This window comes from Tyto alba, unplaced genomic scaffold (assembly GCF_018691265.1).
Source record: "Tyto alba isolate M040663 unplaced genomic scaffold, T.alba_DEE_v4.0 Super-Scaffold_8, whole genome shotgun sequence".
Lineage (NCBI taxonomy): Eukaryota > Metazoa > Chordata > Aves > Strigiformes > Tytonidae > Tyto > Tyto alba.
Window position 1 is genome coordinate 21276306 of NW_024881329.1, and position 19273 is coordinate 21295578.

Genomic DNA, 19273 nt, shown 5'->3' on the forward strand with positions numbered 1-19273 from the left:
TTGCACCTTTTCAAGCTACTTACTTTGTTTTACCAATCTTACTTTAGTATTTTTTTTTTGTTTTCTTCAGCCTTTTTCAGTAGCCTCCTTCCTTTCTGAGCTTCAGTGTATTTCCTCAGTTAGAAATCTTTGATCTGATAGTGCACAGTTAGAGTGCAACTCTATCTTGCCTGTAAAAAGTTGTCACCTTTCTTCTGTTCTGTTGCAGCCTCCTCAGTTTGTGGACATTCCTCTTGAGGAAGATGATTCATCTGATGAAGAATACCAGCCTGATGATGAAGATGAGGATGAGACTGCAGAAGAGGTAAATGCAACTTGTACGAAGATCTGTTCTGTTCAGCATGGAGGCAGTAGAAAGCTCTCTTTATTTAACACATGAAAATGTGTAAGTTGTCCTGGACCTCCTAGTGATATTTCTTCAATGCTGTATTATTCATTTAGCTTAAAAAGAGTTGTTGAAATACTAGTTGAAGCAGTGTTTGATTGTGGCATGATTGCCTGATTTCATTCTGTGTCTTTTGCACTGTAGAGCTTACTGGAAAGTGATGTAGAGAGCGCTGCTTCTTCTCCTCGGGGAGCAAAACGATCTAGGACAAGGCGATCATCTGATGAAGAGGGAGGGACACTCTGTGAGGTAAACTTGCAAGAGAGTTTTTGCTTTCTTTGGAAACAACTTTCAGTCGTCATTCTTAAATTACTAATGCAAAAGCAAACATACATATTATTGCTAAAAGTTGTGACATTACAGGTGCTGTGTGGCGTTAGGGTCCCACTGCAACACTTTCTGCATAAGCAGTGAAGTGCAACCCTTGCAGAAAGAGCTTAGGCTAAAATAAACATGAGTACTTAAAAAAAGCACTGGCAATGGAAACAATCAGCTCTTCTTCAGATAATTTTTCTCCTTTGAGAGGAGTGCAGGAGAATTGCTTTCTGTGCTTGGCTTAGAAGGGGAAAGTGATTTTGATAAAAGCTTAAAGGTATTTGTGGTGACTGTATGCACTGAAGGAGTATGTGCCACGTGATAAGAGCCAAACAGCAGACAGGAATGAGAAAGTGACTGTGAGAGCTGACCACTGATACTGGAATCCGGGAAAGAGCAGTAATGTATTGATATTTCCATGTTCTATTCACCATGGGTTTGTTTTTGGGAGGGTTGGGAGTGTGCCGCAACTGCTAGTGTTTAAGTTTATCAGCTCTAGTAATGTTGAGACTGATACTCAAATTTTCCAAATGTTTCCTTTCCTGCAAGTCTTTTGGATAATAAATTTATTTGTACTTTCTGAAAATCAAACTGAATGTAATACAAAGAATCCATTTCCTTCTGTGAAGTATTTCTCTCATTTCTGTTGTGATAGACTGTGGTCAAGCAGAAAGAGAGACTTATTCTGTCTGTCCTTGGAAATTTATGTTCTAAATAAAACCTTCTAACACAAAGGCCTTTTTAATTAGATGGAGAAGGTTTCTGCACCTGTTGTTAGACATATTAGTGCTGAAGTAGTTCCCATGGGACCTCCACCACCTCCTAAACCAAAGCAAAACAAAGACAGCACATTCATGGAGAAGCTGCATGCAGTGGATGAAGAATTGGCTTCAAGCCCAGTATGCATGGATTCTTACCAGGTACTGATTTTGGGGATGCTATAATGGTGTGGTTTTAGTTTGAGTAAAATTTGTTAGAAAGGAGGTAACTTTCTGGTGTTCTCTGCTGTTACTTTTACTGTACTCTGCTCTCCTTTTATAACTTTAAATAAGTTGAATCTCCATAGTGTGTAGGACACTAGCTTTGTGAGAGAATAGAGGTACCTGTACGTAAAGTGTTGTTAGTGAGGCATACTTGAAGCTTCTTGTGTCATAACTGCACTTTCTACTTACATGTCTCTCAGTGCCCTTGTTTTGACTGTTAAATGTAGTTCTATGACGTTTACGTAACTAATGAAAATAGTTTTCCTTTTGAAAGATATCCTGTCATCTTAGTTGTGTTTTGCCTGCAAGTGTGCTATTAACACAGTTCCATCGTGCTTTCCCTTCACCTTTCAGTCTCTGGAAGACAGCCTCATTGCCTTCCGAACCCGATCTAAGAGACCACTGAAGGATGTTCCTCTTGGTCAGCTGGAGGCTGAGCTCCGGGCCCCGGATATCACACCTGATATGTATGATCCCAATACTGCAGATGATGAAGAATGGAAAAGGTGGCTTGGAGGGCTCATGAATGATGATGTGGAGAATGAAGGTATGAGACAGATGTGATGGTGGTGCTGTTGTTCATGGGAATTGGGGGTTATATTGAAAGCCTGGAGACTTTCCTTTCTATTTTATGCATGATGTTCTTGGCTGCAGCCAGTATCTTGTTTAGTAATATGCATGTGTTTTGCATGCTATCAGCTTTCCTTATCTTCTCCATGGACATTTACGAGGGTTTTTAAACCGCAGGTATCTCACTTTTAAATATTACTACCCAGAACATGCAGTAACTGGCAACCATAAACAAAAGCTACCTGTTTCAGCCCTTAATCCATCATTCTGCGTCATGAAGCTGGCAGCATTGATATACCTGAATCTGTCTGAGCGTGTCATGCTCCTTGTTAAGGACATGACTTGTTTTGATAGAAACAACTGTTTTCTTCTTTGAGAAGAAACAAGAGCCAAGTTTTGGGGCTTGACTTCCTTTTGTCCTGAATTTACTGGTTGCTTACAGTTTTGTGCAAATTGAATATAAAACACCAATTGAAATGATGCTACTTCATTCCTAAATTCAGCTGAAACTCCGGTCACAGAGAATAGATCCAGCTTTTCTAAATGGGAAAGGCTACAAATAAGGATGCTGCTAGCTCAGTTTGAAAAGAGGATGAGCTCAATATCACTTCCATAAAAAAGAACATACAGTTAATTTCAAGCAGTATTCCTAGCCCTCTGTGTTAGGTCAGGCAATAAATGAAGTGCTTCTGCTCATGGCAGCTGATTGATCTTGGGGCAGGGTAATGATGTTTCAAAACATGCTTCTTATTAGATGAAGCAGATGATGATGATGACCCTGAGTACAATTTCCTGGAAGATTTGGATGAACCAGATACAGAAGACTTCAGAAATGATCGTGCTGTGAGAATTACCAGTAAGTCTTGGGAATCCTGCCTCCTTTCTTGTTAGGGTTAGTAATTAACTTGAAAAGTGGGTGTTTTGTTGCAAAGATTTTGCAGTGTAGGCTAGTTTAAAAAAAAATATGCACGCTGACTTGAACAGCTGTTCTATGCAAAGTTGGCTTTCTGTGAATACGAGAGGATCTAGCCAGAGCTGCTGTGCTGTTAGATGCAATTTTACTCCATAGCAAAGACTGAAGATTAATACTTAAGTGATAGTACAGTCTGTCATAAAGCTTCAGCCAATTCAGAATTGAATGCTTGCCTTATGACTTGAGTGTATTTCTCCAAGTCCTTACAATCTTAAGAGTTCTATAAACATACCACTTTTAATCTTCTCAATAAAGCACACTTGTTTTAGGTCTTAGGTTAACTTAACTTTAATTCTGAACATTAGTTTTTATGGGATATTTCTGAATCAAACCAGTCTCAGCTGAAGTTTTACGGGGCCCAGCATTAAAAGATGATATAATATCAGAGGCCTTGCCTTCTTGGTCCTCTCTTTGCAAGAGAGATTCCTTAAATGACTTAATATAATCACAGGATTGCAAAGTGTTTCTTGGAAAAGAAATCTTCATACTTCTTTTTAATTTTACTTGCAGAAAAGGAAGTGAATGAACTGATGGAGGAGCTGTTTGAGACAGTAAGTGATAAATTAGATATAGCACTGAAGACCAGATCTTTCTCAGATATGACATGAAATCTCTAAAGCCATAAAGGGGTTGTCTCTGTAAGATGCTTCATGCTGACTATGTGCAGAGGGCCCTACCATAATAGTGTAATTTTTAGCCTTGGGAAGGAATGTACATAGGAACTTCCTTAAGTCCTTGCGGAGATGAATGTCTATGCTAAGAGAATCATCACAATCTTTATTATCTAAAGACAGTTGATAGTAAATGTACTATTTGAGCTTTCTATTCCTGACTGTTGCTACACATTTGCTATCAGTTTCAGGATGAGATGGGTTTCTCGAACATGGAAGATGAAGGTCCAGAAGATGAAGATAATGTTACAGAGTCTCGGCCAAATTTTAATACACCACAGGCACTTAGGTAGGATCATTTGTTTATGGTCATAAAACTAAAAAAATAACAACAGCTCTGTTATTAGGATAAAAAGCCTATGGTTACTTGCAGCTATGCTAGGCCATCCACCAAAGAGATAATGCCTTTTCAGCGCAGGCCACTGTTTTGAAAACTCTGAGCCGGTTTTATGTGAGATTGAACACCTAACTTGACCCTCTTTTTTTCTCTCTGCTACCTCTGACTTCACTGATTGTGATACGTCTTAAGATGATGACAATGAAAATGTAACTGTTCAGAAAGAGGCAAGAAGAATGCCGGCACTAAAAGATTTGTATCATAGCTGACAACAGCCAAGGTCTTTCAGAATGATCTATTCCAGCAAGGCAGCACCTCTAGTGGGGGATTCTGTTCCTGCTTCTTTAATCTCCATGCTATATATATGGTCCCTGTGTATTTAAATTGTGTTTATTTCTCAAGTCCATCCACATATCCCCCATTTATTAGACTAATTCTTCTGAAAAACTTGCATCACTACCTAAGACACTTACTTGAGCTGTTAACAGTAGTTAGAGGAGCAGGATATTGCATGACTGACAATGATACTTCAAAGCAATGGGAAGAGAAACCGGATACTGGGGTGTTCCTGCATATGTGGTCAAAGCTATGCAGGACCTGTGCAAAGAAGGTCCCAACCTCAGAGTGACAGCCACTCTAGCTCCCTTAATTCTTGTGCTTTACGCTGTGGTGGTGAGTGTAGTGTTCTGAAATAATTACAGAAATTGCCTTTTAATTTTTTTTTGTTGTTGTTGTTAAGGAGAGGGCTAAAGTTCATGTACTGCCCTTACATTTTTTCTGATTACAAGAAGTGCTTGAGGAGCTGGTTTGACCAACTATGTCACCTTTTAAGTAAATAGCTTGGATGTAATGGTGGCCTTTTCTAAGGAAAAAGACAGCAGAAGATAGCTGAGGGCTAGGTCTGAAATGGCTGTAAAGTTTGGAAATTGGCTTTTGATGATTTTTGATACGGGTTATGCTTGAAACAGTGCCTTGAAGAGGAAAGGGTCTCAAGCACTTCTTCCTAGATAATAATACCACTCTGTTTAACTGATTATGTAAACTGGCTAAAGGTGAACTGCAGTATGGATGTTGTCTCCTTGTTTATGGGGCAGATCAGCTCAAGATCAAGCTGTATCTGTTTGGGAAAGGAGCTAAAATGAAGGCTGGAGTTTCTTGATACTCTCTGGGATGAGCAGTACCAGAGGGGAGTCCAGTGATTCTTAAACCAGCTACAGACTAAAAGCAGGGAAACTTGATGCTCTTGTTTATTATTTGTATGCATTTGTCTTTGATAATGGCTAGTTGTATTCATTTTTCTTTGGGCAGTTCCCCTAGTTGTTTCTTCCCCAGTTTTATGTGTATATAGGATTCTTAAAGTTGTATTGTGGCAAAATATCCATTTGCTAGATTTATTGTTGTTTTTATGATACCATTAGAAGCATCGTGGAACAGCTTTACTTATAACTGACTTCAGGCCTGTTACAGAAGTGAAGCTGATAACTAGCAGAAATCAGAATGTTAACTGGTGTAGCTAAAATAAATAAAATTCTGTCATAAAGCAGGGGATAGTTGAAGCTGTTTTTGAACGGATAGTAATATGTGCATCATCTTTTCTGCTACAGGAGTAGTTCTTACTATAGTATCAGCAGATGTCTAGTAAAGTATTCTGTATAAAGCTAGATAATACTTTAATATTTTTATTTTTTAAAGTAACAGCACTAGAGTCAGAGTGTGATCTTTCTGGAGACCCTCATGGTAAAATGCCACCCACAATACCTTGTGTTCAAACCTTGCCTGATGATACAAATTGAACAGCATTGGTTAAAATGTATTCTAGATTATTTTAGATCCTGACTACTGTTGAGAGTATCTGAGCACTTGAGTGGAACACACGTGGGATATGTTTCGGACTGGTGGACAAGCCTGTTAGCTGTTCTTGGAATAAACAGTTGAAGCATTTCATCCCAGAACTACAACAGTGCTGTGGTAGATGAAAAGGTTTATGTATAAGCCAATGGTATAAATAGCTATTGTTTCGAGTTGAAGGTATTGTTGAAATGTTGAGTAGTACAGGGATGATAGTTCTTAAACTGTGCATCCCAGATACAGAGTAAAGTATTCTAAGTAAATGTGAATGGTTATTAGATATGTTTATTATATTTTGGTCTGCCTGATCTCAAAACAGATTTGAAGAGCCTCTGGCCAATTTACTGAATGAACAACACCGGACAGTGAAGGAACAACTTGAGCAGTTGAGAATGAAAAAGTCCTCCATCAAGCCACCACAAGAGATAGAAAAATCAAAACCTCAAAATGAGAAGCCTCTCCAGAGCCTTGTTCTAGACAGTATGCAAAGAAAGAGACTTCAACAGCAAATGCAGCAGGTAATAAAATGTTATCTGGTCTGACCTAATGAATATTTGCTGTATACTGCAGGGGGTGGGAAAGTCAGTGGTATAGCAAGCCAATTTTGCGTGCTTCCTTAAAGAAATTAATTGGAAAAGTTACATTTGAAGCTGGAGGTTTAATGGGTGATACTTACATGCCTGATTTCACATTGAAAGACAATTTGAATTGAATGAGCAAAGTAGAGATGATTTATTGGCATCTGTATTGTTCTCATGTGAGATAGCTGCCTTGGCCATGTTAGAATTCTGACTGTAATCTCTCAAAATCCTCTGCTTTCACCAACTTCTTTATTACTTTCTCAGAATATTACTCTTGATGTAGTTTGGATTCTTTTTTTCCTCTTTCCACCATACAAAACTGTAGAAATTCAGTTTGGACATTTTAAAAGCTGTCAGCAGCATAGATGAGGAGCTGTACTTAAGATAATTTTTTTCCATGTCCATACAAAGTTGAAGAGGAATTAATCTCAAAATTTGAAGCTTACTGTCAACTCGATCTCACGAGGACAAAGTGCACTGGTTTTGTGTGAAGTTGATACAAGTCTTGCTGAGCAGTCATTTATTATTCTGTGTGCCTCATACAGTGTCGTGTCTTGGCCTGGCATCAAGGAGAAGACACAGACCTCAAACACAGCCAAAAGAAATGGATCTTGCATTAGACATGTAGGCTACATGACTTTAATTTTTCAACTGCAAAGAAAGATGGATGGTGTTTGTACATGTGGGGAATTCTCATAGCTGAAGTCATTGTTTCTGAAGAAATACTTAAGTATTTATTTAGAAAAAAAGTATACTTTTTATTGTTATGGTATGAGACTGGCACAAAAGCTAGTAAACTGCCCTGAGGCTTAAGCAGATGTGTTCAAAATCTGTGTAATAAACTTCCTGTCAGTGGATATTAAAGTTTCCCCTCAGTTTTCTATTGCTTAAGAGGTTCTTTGAAGTCAGAATGTGATTTTTTTTTTTTTTTTTTTTTTTGGGGGGTGCTCAGGAGATATTTCTTACGCCTCTATACTTAGGCTTTCCAGTTTTTTGGATTTCTGATAGACTGAAAAAAATTCATTTGTCTGATTTTATTCTTCAAGCATGTTCAGCTTCTGACTCAAATACATCTTCTTGCAAGTTCCAACCCTGCTCTAAGTTCAGAGGCCAGTACTACCAGGATGTTTTTGGTAAGGATATGTCTAAAATCAGAGCTGCATGAATTTTAATGATTGCTGGTCACTGGAGATATTTAGAGAGCTTAATTTAATTGATCCCATTAAGTTGAGAGAGACTACCCCTCAGTAAGGGAATGATGTTATCAGCCTACAGTGAACATGCTCAGTACTTGAAGAAATTCACGTTGTGCTGACTAATAGCAGTGCTTTGAATTGGCATGTCTTTTATATTTTTTTTATTGTTTTATTGTAAATACTGAAAACAAAGTTAAAAAACCACAGCTTCTGTAATTAGTGAACATTCTGAGACCTTGAAAGATTCTAGAATGTGGGGGAATTAAAAAAAAAAAAAGAAAACAAAAACAAAACCAATTTCTCTGATTGTTCCTAGATTTGCTCAAAAAGACCTGTAATGCTCTGCTTTCTTTATGTCTGTCACTTCACCAGCTTTTATTTTTTGCATTATTGCATGGATGTATTTGTTCTTTACCTTCCACTGGAAGGCATATTCTTTTATCTTTTTCTGTGTTTGACTTTGCAGAGTGAGCTTGGTAACTTTGCTCGAAGCTCTACGCTCCTTCATCAGTCATTCAGTCCTAAGTTTCAAACAATGTTCCAACCATGTAACTTGAAGGGAGCACTGCAGCTCATTGAAGATTTTCACGCCCAAGTCCAAGTTGATTGGAGCCCTCGCAAAGCTGTGAAGAAGAGTGGTATGTATTTGAAGGGACAGAGGTGGGAAAGCATTTACAGTGGGCGTTATTTCTTGCTGTGCACCCTCCAGATGAGATATTGTTCAGACTTCTGTTTGGAATTAATTATTTTTTTATCTAAAAATACCTCACAAAAAAAAACCAAAACCCACATTAATTTAATTTTACTGGCTGCCTTTTTGCTTCTTAAACTTGCAACATAATCAAGCATGTTATATGAGCTGCTGGCTTTTCTTTGACATAATAATCCTGCCATTTATATAGCCGCAGATGATGTTTTGAGCTGCGGAAGCCCATCAAGGAACTATGAATCTGGAAATAGTTGTTCCAAATGTGTTGTTTAACACACATCAAGGAAATACTCTCTTCATTGGAGTATTTTAGTGGGGAAAAAAAAAAAAAAAGCTCCAAACGGTTGGTTTCAAATACTTGGTTTGTGATTTTTCTGCTACCTAGAGAGTGAGCTCACTTGAAATACAGAACTTTTTACAAGTGCTTTTTTCATTATAGAGCAAAAGAAAAGGCGGAAGGGGAAAGTAATTCTACCTTTTGCTGATGTAGACTTAACGGCAAGTAGAAAGTATGTAAATTCTAAAAATCAGGGAGAAAGTCTCTTCTTGCAGTGAAGGAAGTAAAAGAAATGGTGTTCTCAGGAACCCCGTTGTGAAAAACGTTACTTGTCCATGTATACATCTATCCTTATCTGTGTGGGATTTTTTTTTTTTTCACAGCCAATGAATTCCCGTGTTTGCCAAAGCAAGTGGCATGGATTTTGGCGACCAAGAGAGTCTTCATGTATCCAGAGTTACTGCCAATATGTTCCCTGAAGGCAAACCCTCCTCGAGACAAGATTATCTTCACCAAGGCAGAGGACAAGTAGGTGCTTAGAATTATTGAATAAAATGCGTACAAATGAGACCTCCTTGCTAAAGAGAGTTTCTAGGATGCAAACTTAAGGGATATCTGTGTATTGTACAACAGCATATCCAAATAGCAATCTGCTGTACTGTCTAAAAGATTATTTTTTTTTTTCTTTTCCCCTCCTTCCTTCCTGTTTAGTTTGTTAGCTTTAGGTTTGAAACATTTTGAAGGGACAGAGTTTCCAAAACCTTTGATCAGCAAGTATCTCTTGCCAACAAAAACTGCCCACCAGCTTACAGTACGAATCAAGAATCTCAATATGAATCGAGCCCCTGATAATATCATCAGAGTAAGTGATGCATTGAGGTTGGTATTTTTCAGATTTGTGTGTGTAGTTGGTGTTTGTTACACAAGAAAAGATGTGCTGTTTGTTCCACGGACCTTTTTGTATATGCACTGACACTTTCGTTAAAGAAAACACCATCCTGTTATCAGCAACGAGGATTTCTTCAAAACACCTTATCCTCCCTACTTTGCAAGTACTTATATTACTATTTTGACACATTAGAGCCCAGCACTTGCAGACAGTCCTAGTACAGATGTGGCTTCACAATCCTGAGAAATTAATACAATTACACTTTGAATAGTGAAGCTTAATTTAAAGTTTTGTCTCCAGTCAGGCTGAAGGTCCAACTGGCCAAATATCCTGTCCTGTAAGCTAATGGCCACTGCTGAAGAGAGATTAAGAACCAGAAATGCTGAAGTGTGCCTGCATATCTGCTAGCACTTTGCTTTCTTTCCAGAGATACCAAGATGGCAGTGAGCTCTTGTTCAGCCTTTATTATTTCTTTTTAATGTTTCTATGGGTAATACCTTATTAAAGTAGTAGTGATGAGAATTGCTTTATTCACATGAACACTTACAGAGCACAATCCTTATTCTACATCCTAGCAATTATTGGACAGGTGATCTGACCAGTCTTGTCTTGCGTTCTCTCCTGTGTCTGCATAGTACTATAAAAAGACAAAACAGTTGCCCATTCTGTTCAAGTGCTGTGAGGAAATTCAGCCAAATGAGTGGAAGCCACCTGTGGAGAGAGAAGAACATCGCCTGCCATTTTGGTTAAAGGTAGTTTCTTCTATTCTTCATCCAGCCTAGCGAGGTTTTTGTTGTTACTGGCTTGATTTCTTTTTGGGGGTTTTTGTGGTGTTTGTTTGTTTTTGTTTTTTTTTTTTTGTTTGGTTTGTTTGTTTTTCCTTTCCAGCCTAGGTCCAGAGTGAGTTCTTTCATTAGCCTACAGCCCTGAAGTCAAAAGGTAGTCTGATTGTATTGCATGGGATCCTGTGTCATTCTGAGTCTAGCTAGTAAACGTAGCAAGAACAGTGGTACTTGTCAACCTGAAATATTATACACTACTCTTGGTGCTTGTCTGCCCAGCTGCAGTACAGGATTAAAGTAATCATGGACATATAGTGTGTGTTGTCACATCCTTGTTTTGCTACATGGGTGTATTTCTGATGTCTCTGGCTTGATGTGTTGATTTTGTTATTTGGCTTTGTTAATCAAGATAGTCTGACCCTCACCTTATGGTTAGCAGGGTTGCCACTGTTCCCACTGTATCACAGCCATGAGAGATGGCGTGTTCTTTCCCCTTAAAGCCTTGCCTTTTAAGAGTAAAGAAGAAATCTGGGGGTCTGGGGTGGGTTTTTTTAAGGTTATCTTCACCTGCAGTGTGGCTGTTATTATACCCAAATGTCTCATGCTTCGTAAGGATTCTTTCTCTGAGATTCTTTGCACAAGCAAGACTAAGTTGGAGGCATAGTGACCATGCCTGCAAGTCAGTCAAGGAGGACTGTCTGAGGAAAGAATTACTCAGATTCCATAAAATCCAGTTCTCTTAATCAAGTATAGCATTTCATTGTTGCAGTGAAGCTTTCTTCCCACAAAATCTTGTATTTACTAAAGGAACTTTTATAAAGCGATTCAGTTCTGTTGTTTTTCAGGATCTCAGATTCTTTTGAAGGCTTTGGAGTAAAAGTAGTGAATATAAAGTAATATATAGTAAATACAAAGTAATATACAGTAGTATAAAGTAAATAAAAAACAGTTCTAGGAGCAAGTTGCTGTCTGTCATCTTCCGTGGTGCTGTTTGAAGGTGGTAATAAACAAATATCCTATGGACAGGACTAATAAACTCTTGTTCCCTTTAGGCAAGCTTGCCCTCCATTCAGGGGGAATTGAAGCAATTAGCAGAAGATACCAGGGAGATGCCAGGTTCACCTGATGCAGAATCTGTCTTTTTGGGGACAGGAAAGGAAACTTCAGACACAGAATATAATGAGAAGTACCCTCTACTGATGCCAAAGGGACTAGTGCTGACCCTAAAGCCCCTTGCCAATCGATTCTCTAGGAGAGCATGGAGGAGGCAGAGGTCTTCAGCTCTAAAGCCTGTCCTCATTCGACCGAGTCCTTGTCTGCAGCCCAGTTCCAACACTATTAACATCCAGAAAACCGTGAAGTTGTCCCAGTCAGAAGCTCCTCCCAGCAAAGTTATGGTTCAGATTCCTCGGCTAATCCAGCCAGCTACAGTTATGCAGACGGTGCCAGGAGTGCAGCCTTTGAATGTCCCAGCAGTGGTAGGAAGTGGGGATAGCTTGGAATTTCAGAACGTGCTCTCCACTTCCCATTCGGACTCCAGACAAGCTTTTCCAGCTGCTGTACCACCAGCTCTAGTGTCCTCAAATCCAGTAACTTTTCAGCCAAAACTGATGTTGCCAGCTTTGGCAGGAGCAAAAATACGTAAGCCTTGTGTTCGTAAGGGATATCAAAAGAAAAAAGGGACAAAATCTGCCCCACTGATAAAGACTTCACCCTTAATTCAGCCATCTCCTGTCATCCTTACTGTACCTGCTACCACAGTGAAAGTGGTTAATATAGGCAATGGTTGCAATATGATTCAGCCCATAAGTACAGCAGTTGGTAGAGGCACTCAGGCTATTCCAGTTACAACATTATTAGTAAATCCATCCACTTTCCCATGTCCATTAAATCAGCCTCTAGTGACTTCTTCAATCCCTTCATTGATAGTCTCTCCTAACCCTGTTGGTCTTTCTGCTTCATCTGTTGGTGAAAATGAAGAACAGATGAATCTGGTTCCTTCCTGCCCTGCTGGAAACAACAAAAATACCTATCCCACGGTGGAGCCCAAGGTTGAGCCCCCGGAGTTGTACGTTTCATGCTCTGCTGTCTCCCCCAAGGAGGAGTGTAGTAAAAATCCTGCCACTTCAAATAATGGCAGTCAGGAAAAGGTAAATAAGAGTGACTGCTGTAGCTGGACAGTGGTAGAAGGAGATGAGAATGCTTCAGAGCCATTGTCTGTGGACCTTTTGCCTCATTTAGAAGATCCAGATGAAACGGTGAAAATTGAGCCTGAAGAGTCAAATGATGCTACCAAGGAAGTAAACCCAGTACAGAAGAGAGATCTTTTATGTGCTGAAGTGAAAGAGGAATTCATGCTGGATCTTGGCCAGGAGCTGAACATGGAAACTGCATGTTCATGTTCAAATGACCTTAAAGAAATTAAAAAAGAGCATGCTTTGTGTGATGAGAAGGGAGAAGAGCAACTGGCCTTGCAGTCATCCCCCCATGGTGAAGAGCAGATGGATGCAGGTGTTGTTGCTGGACCCCAAGTAAGCAGTGAGTCTCCAAAGAATCTTTCTTATACAGCAGATGTTGAGGCAGAATTTAGTAGTCCGCTAGGAAGACCAGAGGATTCGTCCAGTATAGATGGCCAGTCTGTTGGGACACCAGCTGGCCCTGAAGCTGGAGGAGAGAGAGAAGGACAAGAGGAAGAGGAAGACGATGACTTTGATGATTTTACACAAGATGAGGATGAAGAAATGTCATCAGCCTCAGAGGAATCTATTCTTTCAGTGCCAGAACTTCAGGTAAAAGCAAACAAAACTTTAAAAAACTTGCATTGGTGTCTTGAAACACCCTAGTGGAGTCAGGCTAAATCACAATTTGAATCCAATTGTTAGCTATATAATAGCATGGTATTGTGCTGTTTTACAGAGAAATCGGCCACCACATTTTTCAGAGCAAATTTTAAGTCCTAACTAAAGGAATATCTTGCAAATATGCAGATTTAAATTCTGCTGAGTTGTAAGGACTTCCTCAACTGAGGCTGTTCTTTAAGTACTTTAGGTAAAAATTATTTTCCAGGTCACAATTCCAGCAAGCCTTGAAGAACTAAGATAATCATTGAAGAATTCCATCTAACTTAGGGTTTTTATAAACGGCAGATTCTGAAATTTAATTTTGTGTGTGATTAAAAAAAATAGGTAGTTCTGGTTGTTGTTGAATTGTATCCCTTCAGTAGAATCCTCTAGTAGGTCAGATGTTGATCTGTGAAATTGGTTGTTAGAATTATGATGGAGTGAACTAATTGCTGAATGACATTAGAACAAACACTTAAAGAAAACAATGTGACTTTCTTTGTTGTTGCTTTCTAAGGAAACAATGGAAAAACTTACTTGGCTTGCAACAGAGAGACGTTTAAGCCAAGAAGGAGATTCTGAAGAAGAGAATTCCCAGGAAGAGAACTCTGAGCCTGAGGAGGAGGAGGAGGAGGAAGGTGAAGGAATAGAGAATTTACAGAAAGATGATGAGATATGTGGAGATGTATCAGAGGAACCTAAATCTGCCTTCACGTTGACAAAGGCAGCCCCACAGGTGGAAGCCGACAGAATGCCAGCCGGTAAGTTCTGTGGGTTTCTTTTGACACAGAGCAGGGTGAAATAGAGCTGCTCTGTGCACTGAAAGCAAAACAATGGGGAAACTGTATCTGGGATTAATTTCACTTAGCATATATGAGCATAGTGATGCTTTCCATGTGGAAATTAAATTTTGCAACACAGTCACAATTCTGTAAAAACAGTTCATACCACAGAAGCCCTTGTGCATGTAAACTGAGTGTCCTTAGTCCACTGTAATGCATTTACGCTTCAAAAATTTGCAGACATAAGATTTGGTCTTTGTGTTGGCTAATACACAATACCTACATAAGAACAATATGAGTCAAGTCTTTGTTAAAATGAATTTTGTATTAAAAGGTCATGTTGGGGAAAAATAAATTAAAATAATACCTTAACCAGCGTCTAGCAAGTACTAGATGAATTTGTGCAGTGAACTTCGAGGAGGTGGACCTCAGCCCATTAGATCAATAGATTTCTAATCTAAAGACATAAAAATCTCAATGTAGCAACTCTTAGCATTTTATTTCACTCCATATTATGTGACACCAGTTATTAATCTGTGATGTTAACTCTATTAATGTAAATAATAAGCTAAAAGAATAATTTGCAAGCGTTAACAGCCACCTCTGCTCATATTCTATCTCTGTTTACCCGCTATGATTTTTTTGCCCCTGGTATGCAGTAGACGTGTCTATTAGTTCTCAGTAGATTGCTAGCTGAGTAACTGCTAGGATGGGTTTGTTGCTGTATCCAGAGATTTTTCCTGTCAGATGCCAGAAAAATAAACAGGCAATTTAAAATATGTTAGTCTGAGTAATGAAAAGTATACCTCTCATACACTTACAGGAGAGCATAAGCAGTTCACTCATCACTAACTCTGAAAACCTACTTTTCTATTGCAACATTGATCTAGAAGAGTAGTTGTCTGCCAGGCACAGGGGATGTGTGAAAAGTACCTGTACAACTTGCTTTGTGCTTCTCCACAGGAGAAAACATGAAAGCCCCTGGAAAGAGCAAGAGCTCACACAGAACCAGAAATAAGAGGGGACGGGCTCGTGCTAGCAAAGACACATCTAAGCTGCTCCTCTTGTATGATGAAGACATCCTGGAGAGAGATCCCCTGCGGGAACAGAAGGATCTGGCATTTGCACAAGCCTATCTAACCAGGGTAAGCCAGACCAGTATGTGACCCAGAAATGGAAACATCAGACACTGAGTCTTCTAACATGGTTCATGCCTGAGCCACATAACTGCCAGTTCTAACTGGGTGTACTGGATCTGGTCAGGGTGGAGTTACCTTCACAGCACCCCATATGGTGGTCCTTATTAAACTGTCTTTATCTTGACCTACGAGTTTTCTTGCTTCTGCTCTCCCTCTTTCCCACCCCCCTCCCTCTTGGGGGAGGCAGGGAGTGAGCGAGTGGCTATGGGGGTGCTTAGCTGCTGGTGGCAGTCAATCCACAACACTGATCCTCTTGATTTCAGAATTTCATAGTCTTGGATTTGGTTCCCTTCTCTCTTGTGAGCAGTTCAAATTTATCTTTAAGGAAGAGACTTGGTTGGCTCATCAAAACTGGGAGCACTGTGGAAATTCTGAGTAGCAAGAGATCAGAGATTACTAAATTAACTTGTTTTCTTCCTGGATCTTACGCAGTCCTGTAAAGATCTGTTGCTCTTTTCAGGTACGTGAAGCCTTGCAGCATGTTCCTGGAAAGTATGAAGACTTTCTTCGTGTTATCTATGAGTTTGAGATTAGCACTGACAAGCAAACAGCTGTGGATCTCTATTCCACTTTACAGAAACTGTTGCATGACTGGCCACAGTTGCTCACAGATTTTGCCGCCTTTCTTTTACCAGAACAAGCTTTGGAGTGTGGACTGGTAGGTAGAATGAAAGAAGAAGATCAAGTTTTAAGCAGACAATGTCAGTGCTTTTGGTAGTGAAGGAATTCTGCCTAGAGCAAGAACAGTAAACAGCTGGTAAATTATTTGCTTACCTTGCCGTTTTAATAATCAGAATTGAAAAGTCTAGTGTTTGTTTTAAGTCTCAATACTAAGTTTTACTGTAGAGAATCAACCATCCCCAGTTACGTCACAGAACCTGACTGCAGAGGCAAAGTGCAGATACACCAAGTGAAACGGTTCCCTTGACTGGCAAATCAGCCTTCCGCTTTGTAAGATAGAGGTTTTCACCTGTTAAATTCTTTCTGGATTTTCCTATCTTATGAACACATGGTTGAAGTAAAACTTTACAGCTCATCTAAGAATTGATTATATAAAGTCTTGTTTTTCTTCTTCCACCTCTTCCCAGTTTTGCAATGGGTATCAATACAAATAGAAAAATATAGTAGTGGGACAGGCATTTTGTAACTTGTTTAAGCCAACTAGAGATGCTTGGAAGTACGTTCTTGAACATGAGGGGTGAATCTTTTTCTTTTGGTCAGTTTGAAGAGCAGCAAGCATTTGAGAAAAGCCGGAAGTTTCTCAGGCAGCTGGAGATTTGCTTTGCTGAAAATCCTGCCCACCATCAAAAGATCATCAAAGTTCTGCAGAGTTGTGCAGACTGCCTCCCCCAGGAGATTGCAGAGGTAATCAGGCATCCAGGTATCTCCTTTCTCTCAAAAACCCTGAGAATGCAAATAGCTAGCCTGCCTCACTGTTCCCATCTGCTGCTCTCTGAGAGCACAAGAGTTTATCAAGTGCAATCTCCCTCTGTGGGGTGTGGGAGAAAATTGAAGCTGCCTCTTAAAGAGGCTTTACAATTGACTGGCCTGTGTGTCTCCTCTCTCCTCCCTCCACCTTGTTTTTCTCACCTTGCAGGTGAAATTTTAGCTTAGTGCCTCCTGCAGGTCTGCCTAGAATTTTGGAAGGATGTTTCTAGGCTAATTTGGTAGCTGGATGTGGAATGATCTCACAATATTTATGAAGTAGTACCAATGCAAGCATAAACTTCCATGTTTAATAAGCCTTGATGTTCCACTTTCTTCTCAGAAGGATTTCTCAAAGCATGTGAAGACATGGAAGGAAACACTTATTTTCTCTGGATTTCTCTTTCAGCTGAAGACCCAAATGTGGCAACTGTTGAAAGGACATGACCACTTGCAGGATGAATTCTCCATTTTCTTTGATCACTTACGACCATCAGCCAGCCGCATGGGAGATTTTGAGGAGATCAACTGGACAGAAGAGAAGGAATATGAGGTGGAGCGATCTCTTCCCCAAGGCTAGAAAAGATAAAAGGAGGGATACTAGGCATATCTGAACTTGAAGAATACAAATTGAGGCTGCATTTCCAGAGGGAGGGAAGCAGCAGGGTGGGATACCTGTTGGTGGATTGGATCAAACTTTAAATTTTTTTTTTTTTAACAGTGTTTATGTCTCTTCTACATAATTGAACTTGTCATGTCCTGGAACTGAGCTCAGTATTAAGAAATGAATGGGGAAAATGAAGTTTGGTCTGCTGAAGAGCTGTCGTGATAGAGCAGTTCTTGTGTGTTTCTTTTTTTGTAGTTTGATGGCTTTGAAGAGGTGTCTTTGCCAGATGTAGAAGAGGAGGATGAACCACCCAAGATGCATGCAGCCTCAAAAAATAAAAAGCGGAAAGAAGTCGGAGGCCAGAGCAATGACAAGGTGGGCCTGGGGTATCTCACTAGTCCACGTATCTGGACTCTGAGCAAATGCATGCCCGTGAGGATAAATGTGTCTTCTTGAGGGACGTGACAACAGCCTAAAAAGATCTGAAGAAGAGGGATTGAAATGTTTCCATTGTGCTTTGCTTGCTAGCAGCATAATCGCTTTAGTTCTCTCCGGGCGTGCGGAGTGCCACTCAGCCCGTCCTGGCTCCCTTTGGAGCTAACCTTTCCCTGACTGTCATCGCTGTGTACCATGTGCATTTGTCAGCTGGAGTATGTCTGTTTCCAGGAGGTCGAGTGGGTAGATGGGATGAAGGAATGTTCATGTTCCTGCCATGAAGGGAGTAGCGATCTCAAGCTAAAGAAAAGCAAAAGGAGGACCTGCAGCCATTGTAGTAGTAAGGTTAGTTGATAGGCCAAAGTCCCTGGAGTGGTGAGTGGAAAGTAGAGTCCTGCCCAGAGTCCCTCTGTTGTGATGGTCTGTTCAGCCTCAGGCCTTGTGTGTCCAAAATAAATAATGTGTTGAGGAAGAAAGTAAATCGAAAGATGACCAGTAGCGTCTCCTTCGGCGATCTGACTGTACTACCTGGCCTTCCCCTGTCTATCTCCTCCTCACTTTCTACTGCCCCTCCTTGCTGTGCTAAAAAGTGTTAATTTTGATGTTCTTTTGAGTTAAGAATAAGCTTTTTCGGTGGAAGATGCTTGTGTGGCCACTATGTGAAAAGAACTGTACCTGTTCATAATAAGAAAAAAGATTCAGCTTTCTAAATGCAAACATATTGCCCAACTGAAGCCTTTGTTAGGGTCAAGGAGTACTTTGGAAGCAAAGGCCAGGGTGTTAGGTTCGGACTGATCTATCACATCTGTAATTGTATGCCTACGTATTGATTTGCAGGTGTGTGAAAACAAATTTTATAAAAATAAAGATTCTCACGAGCTGACTGCAAGCCTTATTCAACAAGAATCAGGTCCTCCACCTGAAGGGAAGGATTCTGGAGTGTCTAAGGAACCTGCAGAAGAAAGCCTGGAGAACAGAGATGAGGGAGAGGATGTCCAGAGCAGAACAAAAACAGTATCCAGGAAAGCAGACTCTCTGGCTTCAGGTATGTGAAAGTCTGTGTGCACAGGCAGGTACGTGATTCATCTCCAAACTGGTTCACACAAATGGAAATGGGTATGGGACTTTCCAATGCACATTTATTGAGATAATGAGAACTTCTATTAATATTTTTTTTTTCCCTTCCGTTCATCCACTCTGGATGCTCTAAACATGCATATATCCAGAATATATCCAGAGCATTCCCCTTTAAAAAACAAACAAACAAACAAAAAAAACCCAAACAAACAAAAAAACCCCACAAACAAACAAACAAAAGCAAAAACAAACAAAAAAAAACCCCAAACAAAAACAACCCCATTCCTGACTACAGAAATATTCTCCCCTTTTCAGATGATTGGTCCACTTAAGCTTCTCTTTTTAGCATACTAATCCGATTCACAGTACTACCAGTCCCCAGTCCATGATAC

At 39.9% G+C, this 19273-nt stretch overlaps 1 protein-coding gene across 5 annotated transcripts in view; it reads left to right on the plus strand.

Annotated features, from left to right (window-relative positions):
• LOC104355461 (GON-4-like protein) overlaps positions 1–19273 on the plus strand; it is a 29189-nt gene that overhangs the window by 6456 nt on the left and 3460 nt on the right. For 4 of the 5 annotated variants that reach the window (XM_042785264.1, XM_042785267.1, XM_042785269.1 and 1 more), the window contains 22 exons: positions 209–304; positions 530–634; positions 1450–1620; positions 2038–2230; positions 3008–3109; positions 3737–3777; positions 4083–4186; positions 6402–6600; positions 7710–7796; positions 8326–8497; positions 9229–9373; positions 9557–9707; positions 10370–10486; positions 11569–13305; positions 13874–14117; positions 15102–15283; positions 15798–15995; positions 16559–16702; positions 17172–17315; positions 17625–17744; positions 18036–18149; positions 18642–18849. In XM_042785264.1, the coding sequence (XP_042641198.1) occupies positions 209–304; positions 530–634; positions 1450–1620; positions 2038–2230; positions 3008–3109; positions 3737–3777; positions 4083–4186; positions 6402–6600; positions 7710–7796; positions 8326–8497; positions 9229–9373; positions 9557–9707; positions 10370–10486; positions 11569–13305; positions 13874–14117; positions 15102–15283; positions 15798–15995; positions 16559–16702; positions 17172–17315; positions 17625–17744; positions 18036–18149; positions 18642–18849 (4774 nt within the window). The remainder of the gene's footprint in view (positions 1–208; positions 305–529; positions 635–1449; positions 1621–2037; positions 2231–3007; positions 3110–3736; positions 3778–4082; positions 4187–6401; positions 6601–7709; positions 7797–8325; positions 8498–9228; positions 9374–9556; positions 9708–10369; positions 10487–11568; positions 13306–13873; positions 14118–15101; positions 15284–15797; positions 15996–16558; positions 16703–17171; positions 17316–17624; positions 17745–18035; positions 18150–18641; positions 18850–19273) is intronic. The other variant, XM_042785266.1, reaches the window with a different exon arrangement.